Source organism: Liolophura sinensis, chromosome 7 (genome assembly GCF_032854445.1).
Source record: "Liolophura sinensis isolate JHLJ2023 chromosome 7, CUHK_Ljap_v2, whole genome shotgun sequence".
Taxonomy (NCBI): domain Eukaryota; kingdom Metazoa; phylum Mollusca; class Polyplacophora; order Chitonida; family Chitonidae; genus Liolophura; species Liolophura sinensis.
In genome coordinates, this window is record NC_088301.1 from 6,090,939 (window position 1) to 6,102,082 (window position 11,144).

Sequence of the window (11,144 nt, forward strand, 5' to 3'; positions counted from 1 at the left end):
ACAGTTAAAGGACAAGACAGCACCTGGCTAAAACATATTTCAATCGAAAGCAGGATACTCACGCTTTCTAAAAGTATCACACTTTACTGTTTTAATGAGATTTCACCGAATAACATGTAGACCAAAATGACAAATTGCATAAATGGCTTGTGTGAGTCGAGACAGCCATCTTTAGAATTTTATCGAATCAAACACGTTGTTATCAGATTGCGCTGCCTAAGCTGTGACGTAGCCTTTACTCATTCGATCCATGAAGTGACATATGATAACACAGAACTACTTTATAAGACATCATTTTGAGATCGTTTACAACGATTGTTGTTACGTCTGACCGTACGGCCATTTCACCAAATGTTGTGGGAAAGGTCTCTATTACTTACCAATCACTACAGACGTAAATTCACGTGGCGCGGATTAAGAACCATAGCTGCCATGCAGAGTAATAAAACGGGCGAGGGGCTAATCACCCACTTCTGTCATCTTGCCGCTAACTCAGCCCGTGCGAAAGTCAACGAAAGTAACCGACGGACGAAACTTCACGTCATCTACCACAATGTGTATGAGGCTTCCAAACTAAAAACCGGAAGCCTATTGTTCTTGCAAAGGTTATATTTTTTGTCCTCTAAAGACTGCTTTTTGGATCATCGTAAAGAGTGACAGATTTGTCGGAAGTGTCACAGTGTCACGTTAAATGCTTACAAATTAGTTTAAAGATATTACTCTAAGACACAAAACAGTGAATTGCACATCCGGGTAAAAACTTATATTTTAGCTGGCTATGACGTCATCCCGTTAATACGTGTACATAACATAGCCTTTAATTTAAGGCAAATTTAAAGAGAAATGCGTTTTTTCACTTCTACGACGGGTGCTGCCAGACCTTCCCACATACGACTGGTGAGGATGCCAAGGCTGGGATAGTAGCTCCTCTGCTTCATCCCCACCCTCTACTTCCCCAATTTTTTAACGTTCCGCCGCTTCTACTCTCCATCTTACTTATTGTAAAATATAAACCTTATAAAAATATGTACAATTTTAAAGCGTGTTATTATTTGCAATTATATAATCACGACACCAATCCATATTCTCGTCTTTCCCAGCATGTCAGTCTTTCAAAGTGCTTAAGATAAATGTCAGAGAAAAGGACGTGCCTACATTTTGAAGTTCGTTTTTGCGGTTTATCTGTTTTTGTGGTATTTTTAGTTAATTCCATCCCAAAATGATGAAGCGTTCATCCCTACATACATAAGCATACTCTAAGGGTGAACGTGCAGGGTGACTCTAATGGGGGAAAAGGGAGCGCTGGCTGCTCAGATGTCCGGAGACACGTCCTGATGGCATTATTTAAGAAGCCGGAATAAACGTTATATGTTTGTCCTTATTTATGATTAGGCACTATTACACCGTTCGACGAAATACACGATTAAGCGCTCGACCATTGAGGACATTTCATTCAATATCCAAGCTGTACTTGTCTATGTTTTTGTTGCATTTATAATTAATATAAATTTCCGTCCCGTCAAATGTTAAATGTTGTGCTGAACTGAGAGCTACCACCGTGTAAGTTCATTAACTTTGCTGTGTACTCGACTTACAGTGCAAAATAGCCAAGGAAGTTATATGACATGGGCGGTCGATGATATGAACTGTGACATTTTACAACAACACCATCAAATCGTAGCTGTATTGCTATTCATTGATAAGGTGTTGTGAGCTTGTTTTAGTGTTCAGCATAAATGACAAGTAATCATAACTGTAAATTTAAGTTGCTTTTGAACAGACCAGTATACCAAGGTATGTGCTAGAGATTTATTTTATACATAATCGTATTTAATACGAGTCACGTCAAGGTAAATCATTCAGGGGAGACAACTTTTGTAAGTTCATGTTATGTTGTTCCAGTTTTATCTCCCTTCAGTTATGTTATTTCATTTGTTACAGCCTTTTACCATATATATATGACATCAAACCACATCCTGTGCAACCATTACGGCTCATCGCGAGATGTACCTTCGGTACATGAGATTAAAGGAAGTGAACTTTATCCACGTGTTGGTGTGCGTCGGTTATCTGTCTGCTATCGCTCCCGAGTGAGAGGCATAACATCTATTAAAGTAGACGTATCGTCTCAAATATATTGCTTCACCAGTTTGACAACTGTGCATAAGTTCAGTTCATAAGCTTTGATTAAAACAAATGTCAGTAACATACAGGTCCGTATAGCTTGTGAGACCATTTTGTTTCTTATGATTTCTCGGTTAAAACAGTCAACACGCCTCTAGAAAAAATTACATGAGACCTTTTCAGATGACGTAAAATCCATGTAACAGATCGTTGGACAATAAACGTACATTGGATCATTAGGGGTGGTACATTGAACTAAAACAGTGCACATGTCGTTGCCAAAGCACAGCTAGTATACAACAGCAATATGGTGGATGGTCTTGTATTAGCGGTCAGAGCACAGCTAGTATATAACAGTAATATGGTGGATGGCCTTGTATCAGCGGTCAGAGCACAGCTAGTATACAACATTAATATGGTGGATGGTCTTGTATCAGCGGTCAGAGCACAGCTAGTATATAACAGTAATATGGTGGATGGTCTTGTATCAGCGGTCAGAGCACAGCTAGTATATAACAGTAATGTGGTGGATGGCCTTGTATCAGCGGTCAGAGCACAGCTAGTATATAACAGTAATATGGTGGATGGTCTTGTATCAGCGGTCAGAGCACAGCTAGTATACAACAGCAATATGGTGGATGGTCTTGTATCAGCGGTCAGAGCACAGCTAGTATATAACAGTAATATGGTGGATGGTCTTGTATCAGCGGTCAGAGCACAGCTAGTATACAACAGCAATGTGGTGGATGGCCTTGTATCAGCGGTCAGAGCACAGCTAGTATACAACAGCAATATGGTGGATGGCCTTGTATCAGCGGTCAGAGCACAGCTAGTATACAACAGCAATATGGTGGATGGTCTTGTATCAGCGGTCAGAGCACAGCTAGTATATAACAGTAATATGGTGGATGGTCTTGTATCAGCGGTCAGAGCACAGCTAGTATATAACAGTAATATGGTGGATGGCCTTGTATCAGCGGTCAGAGCACAGCTAGTATATAACAGTAATATGGTGGATGGCCTTGTATCAGCGGTCAGAGCACAGCTAGTATACAACAGCAATATGGTGGATGGCCTTGTATCAGCGGTCAGAGCACAGCTAGTATATTATCGCAGTATGGTAAGTGTTCTTCTTGTATCCGTCGTCAAAGCACAACTAGTATATAACAGCAATATGGTGGATGTTCTTGTATCAGTTGTCAAAACACAGCGTGCATATAATAGCAATATGGTGGGTGTTCTTATTGTACCAGCGGTCAAAGCACAACTAGTATATAACAGTGACATGGTGAGTGTTTTTGTATCAGTTGTCAAAACACAGCTAGTATATAACAGCAATATGGTGGGTGTTCTTAGTGTATCAGCGGTCAAAGCACAGCTAGTATATAACAGTAATATGGGGGGTGTTCTTGTATCAGTTGTCAAAGCACAGCTAGTATATAACAGTGACATGGTGAGTGTTTTTGTGTCAGTTGTCAAAACACAGCTTGTATATAACAGCAATATGGCGGGTGTTCTTGTATCAGCTCTCAATCTCAGCTAGTATGTAACAGTGATAACTTCGCACATGTAGGAAAAGACAAGCTACACAACACTGACATTTGGGCTGTCAGATCTGTTTCTGTTTGAGCTGGTTGATAGTTTACGGCTTACTCAAGAATATTTGACATATAAGACGGTGGTAGTTGGGGGAACAAAGCGTATATACCAGGATCAAACGACCAGAATTTAATCCGCATCATCTCCGACTCCATTTAAACTGAAGCCAGTTATAGAAATGCGTACGTTCAAACTAACTTGTGGTTAGAACAAGAAAACAGATGACCCGATGTCAGTATAATGTGACTGGATGGGGTGTCATGTCAGGTGTCTTTGGCATGATACTTCAGTGGCGGCAAGATGAGACAGTGTATGTACATACACCTAAAGACTCGTCGTCGTCGTCACATGACTGAAAAATTAAGTACAACGTTAAACCCCAAGCATTCATTGATTCATACAATCATATACCGTCGAAAAATGAACAAGGTAAACCTCCAGTTACCATCCAGAGTCATGAACGGTCTTTCTCACGAATGTTACCAGAAAATCTGAAAGTCTTTTTACCTGTTGTTCTCCTTAATGACCATGATAACCATTAACCGCATAGAAAAATAAAGAGCCGAATATAGTTTGGGTGAATAAAAGACAACATTTTTATTATGCTGGCTAAAACAATAAAACATGCCGGAGCAATAAAAGCGACATAGAATGAAGACTATGCATTTCACTAGTTGGCGCAGCATATAAAAATGTCGAACCCTCAATAAAAGTCTAACCCACATGGGGTATGTCTATGAAAGTTTAAAAACACTAAAAACAGGCGATAGGAACCTGCTGATGTCCTCCAATGAGTATATATTAATCATTTATTAGGGAGGGAGTGGTGGGATAAAAGACTAAAGGCGTGCCGCCGCGAAGGCGCGTACAGTGAAATGCGGATTCCGACCAGGGCACGCAGCTTATAAATACCCTCACAAACAGACTTGGGCCGGCATTTGCATATAATGCTCGAGCACTGCACCGAGGAGATCAGTTGGTCAGCATACACATTCAAATAGTGCTGTACTCCACCAGACAGTTGTTCGTCTGCTCAGATTTGCATATAAATACCCGAGCGCCGAGCAGAGGCAAATCAACACACACACATTCAAATAGTGCACGTGTTGTTGGCCGAAATTACGCTGCCGCATACGGGGCATTAAAAGTATATTAATTCCATCAATAATATTAATTAATTTCCTTACTAAACTTTCCAACTAAGCTGTATTTTGGTTTTGACCTGATTGGTGCTTTACGCCATAATCAAAAATATTTCACTTATACGACGGCAGCTGGAATTATGGTGTGTGGAAATCGAGCAGAGATCGGGGCGACACCCTTGGAAATGTGCACGTTTATATTTTGGTGCATTGCTCGGTCTTTGTGCATGTGTGTATAATTGTGACTGTAAAGATTTGGTGTATTGCGCGGTATTTGTGCTTGTGTGTATAATTGTGACTGTAAAGATTGGTTTATTCACAGGTACTCCGGTGATATTTCAGTAATTCAAAACAGTTTCCTCAAATGGAGAGCGATGATTTTACGTGAACATACCTACGTGAAAAAGAGTCAAATTTTAATATATCAACCACATAACATTTAACCAATATTCCTACTATGTGGTTATACGCCTTTCCTCAGAGGGTTCTGTCGGGCACGGTAAACTCTGCCAACTCTGCTTCTGAAGATATCGTGGGGAAATTACCATGTGAGATAAGATCACCGCAAAACTTGTTAATCAAGTTTAACCGTTCCACTGAAATCTTCTTTATCCAAGAATATGCTGCCGCCGTGGAATTTTTGTTTATATGTATCCAAAAATTTTCCGTCTTTATCACTGTGTGTACTCCTGTTAAGCCAATCAATGACCTTGGTGTCAACGAGCATTCCCAACCAGCCATATATCTTATGCAGCATCTCCATAGGGTGTTGTGCCAGATCCTCATAGATCAGGGAAAGGAAAGTTCCCGGGTATTGTTTCTCCAATTCGTATCTTGTCTTCAAATCGTCTCCTATTAAGTTACACACATACTGAGGAAGAATATCTGTCTTTGGTTTATAACCGTATGTTATCCAGGAATTGATTAGACCGCGAGGGTCTCGCAGTAAATGGATGACCTTCACAGAAGGATCTTTTTTTAACAACTCTGTAACAAATCTCATAGGGGTACGGATGGTCTTGATCTCTCGGATTGGAGATCCTAGGCAGGCACTTCCTAACTCTTCCGCACATTCTTCCATTGACTTTCTACATTTCGAATAGTTTGATACCATCACTGACTGTTCCGCAAACGGAGTCAGTGCCCGTTTATCTATTCTTTTGATTTGACAATTGAACAAAGATTCCAGCGTATGCACTTGGTATGGCATTTGCAGCCCTTCAAGCGTGTTTGGCCTGAAAAGAATACACCTTTAAACATTTACAAGCTGCATGAATGCAGACAAAAAAACAAAAAAAATGCTATTCATTCGATTTATTAATTTATTTATTTTTTTATTTTATGATTTATTGATTTATTTTTTTATTTGATTGATGTTTTACGCCGTACTCAAGAATATTTTATTATACGACAGCAGCCAGTTTTGAGGCAGGAGAAAATCGGGTAGTACTATTTAAAGGTTTTAACAGTACGGTCCCAAATTCTCATATTATCTGTGAAAGATTTGTCATAGCATACAACTTATTATCAGTTAAATGCACCGGTACCATTATTAATTTCTATGGTAACAACACCGTTTAAATTAAACTTCTGTTATTGGATTATGTCCACATTGGCTATATGGAATCAGTCTCTGGTGGATTTCCAAAGTTCAGTCGACAAATTACCATTTAGTGCCGTTTATAAGAGTGGGAGGTTCTCCTGTCTTTAAATAGTGATATTCCATCTGGTGAAATGGCTCAAACACGTAAAACGTCCCCTTCGTCTGCTGTATGAGCTCGCCCGTCAACGTTGACCCTGAGCGGAAGTAGGCGAGAACGAGGACTTTCACCGGTCCCCGGATTTTGTTCCTTACTTCTGCTGTAACTTCAAAGGAAGTAGCATTTTGTGCAATATCTCCACCGTATGCTTTATCTACAAATAACAGAAATATGAATTAAAAGCATTTTATAAAAACTCTTGTGGGTGTTCAGTTAAACTACCAGTCGTGTCGAAGGTCTGGATCGGACGTGTGTTTTTATACTGTGAGTGTGGCTAGGATCGATTTAGCCGTGGGGTCTTTGGTAGTATTTTCTTCCATCGTGAGTGTGATTATGTTTGACACAACTCTAAGGCCTGACTGGATCGGATGTATGTTCTTGTGCTGTGAGTGTGGTTAGGTTCAGTGTAGTCCTGGGCCCTAACTTGGCCGTGTGTTCTTCTATCGTGAGTGTGATTACGTTTGATACAATTGTAAGGCCTGGTTGGACCAGGTGTCTGTTCTTGTGTTGGGGAGTGTACCTAGATTTGATGCCACTCTGATAACAGTTTCCAGTTGGGCCAGGTGTCTGTTCTTGTGTTGGGGAGTGTACCTAGATTTGATACCACTCTGAGAACAGTTTCCATTGTGGTCGGGTGTCTGCTCATGTGTTGGGGAGTGTACCTAGATTTGATGTAACTCAGTGTTACGACCGAAATTCAGGTACTTGCTTAAAGCATACAAATCATTCTTATTTAACACATCAAAAATGCCCTGATCTGGCGTTTCCATAAACTTGTCGGGCTTAAAATCAGACATGATGAATAAAATCTGCTGGCAACATTTACTACAAAGTCAAAGACCAGAAAAATGACACAACGTACACAAAATCCTTTCAATTCCAATTCAAATTCACTTCCCGGACAAGCCCCCGATTTGCTACGACCGAAACTGTCTGTATTATAAAGAGATGGCTTGTTCGGAATACACGGCAGTTTAGCCGGACACAAAAATGTAACCGATACCAGCAGATTTTATTTTTCAACAATTTATTAGCTTTAACAAGAATAGATAACAAGACTTATACAAATACTAAAGTACTTAAGTTTAACAAGAAAGGATAGCAGTACCTATACAAATACTAAAGTACTTACATGTACAACGGTGTCAAGTCCAAACGGACGCATATACTCCACAATGCTTAAAAAAATGCACTGAGGCAATATTCATAAGAGGGAAAGTACACATTATAACTGAGTGTATGACGAAATATACACAAAATTCCACAGACAGGGTCCGTGCACTAATAAGCACTGTGTACACAAGAGCACAAATTAAATATACAAGTTCAGACTGAACAAGTGCTCGGTGGAGATAGGATATAACAAAGCCAGAGGCTATAAAGACACCAAAATTCAGCACAAATGGCCTACTAAGGTAACACCCAGCGAAAGTATCCAAAACTCTCAATAATTCTCCTTTATCCCCCTTTGACCTGCTTCCATAGGTCTTATATAGACTGGTGGAATTTTCTAGAATAAGAAAATTCCTGAACACTTGTTGTAAACAAACAGGCCCCGAACTGAGCGTATTCTGGAACATTCTAAGGCAGAGGCAGACAGCAGGATCTGAACTTAGCATATGTAAACAGTGGCAAGCTCAATTTAGAAGCTAACATAACATAACACTCTGATATCATCTTCCGGTTGGGACGGATGTCTGTTCTTGTGTTAGGGGTGTTCCTAGATTTGATATAACTCTGGTGACAGGCTTCAGATGAGTCGGGTGTCTGTTCTTGTGTGTACCTAGATTTGATGTAACTCTGATGACATCCTCTGGTTGGGTCGGATGTCTGTTCTTGTGTTGGGAGTGTGCCTAGATTTGATGTAACTCTGATAATAGTTTCCAGTTGGGTCGGATGTCTGTTCTTGTGTTGGGGGTGTTCCTAGATTTGATATAACTCTGGTGACAGCCTCCAGGTGGGTCGGGTGTTTCTTCTTGAGTTAGGAGTGTACTTAGATTTGATGTAACGCTGATGACATCTTCCGGTTGGGTCGGATGTCTGTTCTTGTGTTGGGAGTGTGCCTAGATTTGATGTAACTCTGATAGCATCCTCCGGTGGGTCGGATGTCTGTTCTTGTGTTGGGGGTGTTCCTAGATTTGATATAACTCTGGTGACAGCCTCCAGGTGGGTCGGGCGTATCTTCTTGAGTTAGGAGTGTACTTAGATTTGATGTAACGCTGATGACATCTTCCGGTTGGGTCGGATGTCTGTTCTTGTGTTGGGAGTGTGCCTAGATTTGATGTAACTCTGATAGCATCCTCCGGTGGGTCGGATGCCTGTTCTTGTGTTGGGGTGTTCCTAGATTTGATATAACTCTGGTGACAGCCTCCAGGTGGGTCGGGTGTATCTTCTTAAGTTGTGAGTGCACCTAGATATGCTGGAACTCTGATGAAAGCCTCCAGCTGGGTCTTGTGTGTTGGGAGTGTGCCTAGGTTTGACGCAACTCTGGCGAAGGTTAATACGGACCGGGTGTCTGTTCCTGTGTTGTGAGTGTACTTAGGATTGATGTAACTCTGACGACAGCTTCCAGCTAAAGCTGGGTATCTGTTCTTGTATTGGGAATCTAGCTAGGATTGATGTAACTCTGGTGAAGGCTCGAGTGTGTGTTCTTGAGTTGGGAGTGTGCTCAGCTGGGTTCTGTTCTAGCCGTTCTGGTTTTTAGAGTATACCTTGGATTGATGCAACTTTGTTGAAGGCCTAGATGGGTCGGGTGTCTATTCTTGTGTTAGGAGTGTGCCCAGCTGGGTCCGGTGTCATTTTAGTGTGAAATCCTTAAAAACGATTTAGGCTTTTTATGCAATTGCCAAATTCCGTCCTGAAAATCCAAACATGAAAGAAAATCGCCCTACTGATTTCTTTCTAACAGATTTGAAATCGAAACTTTGAAAGTTTTCAAATTCAGCTAGTCATATTTCAATCATGCGACACTTTTTCTGTGTGCACAAATGACGCCTCATCCTTTTGCTAAAACGACCAAAGTTGAACCTATATGGTCATTAAAATGGGTGTAATTTTCACGGAATCTGTACTAAGGTATTTACACCATACACGAAGGCATTATACCTGTGTATTACACTTCACCTCATTAAAACAGTTCAATTTTGAAAAGAAACTTCCACTGAATCTTCACAAGAATAAATATACTCACATGCATGCGATCGTACATCAGCCTTCATTGTCCAGCTGATAAAAAGGACAAATATCAGAGTCATTATTACAACCATGACCATCCGTCTCTGTCTACAGACCGCAAAGTACGGGATCTGACATGTTGTACAGAGCAGCGGCGAGTCTGTGATAAAGAAATAGAAAACACTATCAACCAACGTAAATTTAAACTTGCCTACGGATTGAAATTTAAAGTTCATTTCAGACGTTGGGATTTGTAGTTCATTTTGATTAGACAAGACGAATTAGAACTGTCACTTGAAAAAAGGGACCAGTACTATTTCCTACGCCTTGTAGAATTAGACGAATCACACCCTGTGAAAACGGCTTGGGAAATAGAGCTGGTGCTATTTTCATTCCCCTATTCGATACGTGAAATCGAATCGTCTGAAAGAGGATTTGGAATAGAGTTCCGCTCGGGATGCAGCATTTAGTACAGTTTAGCGACGAATGCAAAACTTAGAAATATGAGCACAATAATAGCCAGCTTATACTTGACATTGCCCACACACTGTGTAATAAAGGGTCCAGAATTGTGCACAGTGCAGCAAAGACATCCGGCATTCTGAGCTACGCTTTCGACACTATTTATATGCCAAACCGGCGCTAATGCGACATTACATGATTAATCTTCCTCTCCGATCGTACGTGGGAGGCCTGCCAGCAACCTGTTGGCGGTCTTCGGTTTCTCTCGGCCTCTGCCCGTTTCCTCCCACCATAATGCTGGCCCCCAGTGAAATATACTTTATCCTTGGTTAAGAGTTTTAAAGAATTGTTTTAACATGTAACAACTCGGCGCGAAAGGGGGACTTAGAGCTTTTAGAGACTTTCTTGGAATAAAAAGGTCATACATGTATGAACTCAAAAACGACGGTGTTTCTCAACATTCACATATGTACATTTCATTTCCCCTGTGCAGATTTTCGCAAATTCTGGAACAGCTTGCGCTTAAGTACATTCAAAGTTAAGCCAGGCATACATCTTTATACCTGAGTTTTACTATAAATTATTGGAATTTTAGTCCAGACTAAACTGCTAATACATCTATGAACAATTGGACCCGGGCTCGTGTAATAATGTTTCATGGCCTCAATATAAAGTACACACATTGTCACAATCTCACGTGTACAAACGCACGTAATCGTCCTGAAAAAAATCATCTAGTTTATTTTAATGCTGTGTTAAAGCTAACTTACTTTTAGAATCCAGATCCATTTTTAACTACTCTTTGTCTGCCTCAAGAAGTTAAAACCTCACATCTCAGCCGTCGGAAGTTTCTCTCTATTTCTCAACGAAGCTTAACTTTGGA

The 11,144-nt window shown here is 40.6% G+C and overlaps 2 protein-coding genes across 2 annotated transcripts; one reads left to right on the forward strand and one right to left on the reverse strand.

The window, feature by feature from the left end:
- The first annotated feature begins 2,539 nt into the window (after nucleotides 1–2,539).
- Nucleotides 2,540–5,199, forward strand: LOC135469906 (uncharacterized). Its single transcript, XM_064748546.1, has 2 exons — nucleotides 2,540–3,244; nucleotides 5,188–5,199. Exons 1-2 carry the CDS (start codon nucleotides 2,540–2,542, stop codon nucleotides 5,197–5,199), a joined length of 717 nt encoding a protein of 238 aa, XP_064604616.1.
- On the reverse strand, nucleotides 4,527–11,144 carry LOC135471201 (carbohydrate sulfotransferase 1-like). Its single transcript, XM_064750320.1, has 4 exons — nucleotides 11,032–11,144; nucleotides 9,816–9,959; nucleotides 6,533–6,779; nucleotides 4,527–6,100 (listed from the first exon to the last, which is right to left on the reverse strand). Exons 1-4 carry the CDS (start codon nucleotides 11,048–11,050, stop codon nucleotides 5,440–5,442), a joined length of 1,071 nt encoding a protein of 356 aa, XP_064606390.1. The 5' UTR covers nucleotides 11,051–11,144; the 3' UTR covers nucleotides 4,527–5,439.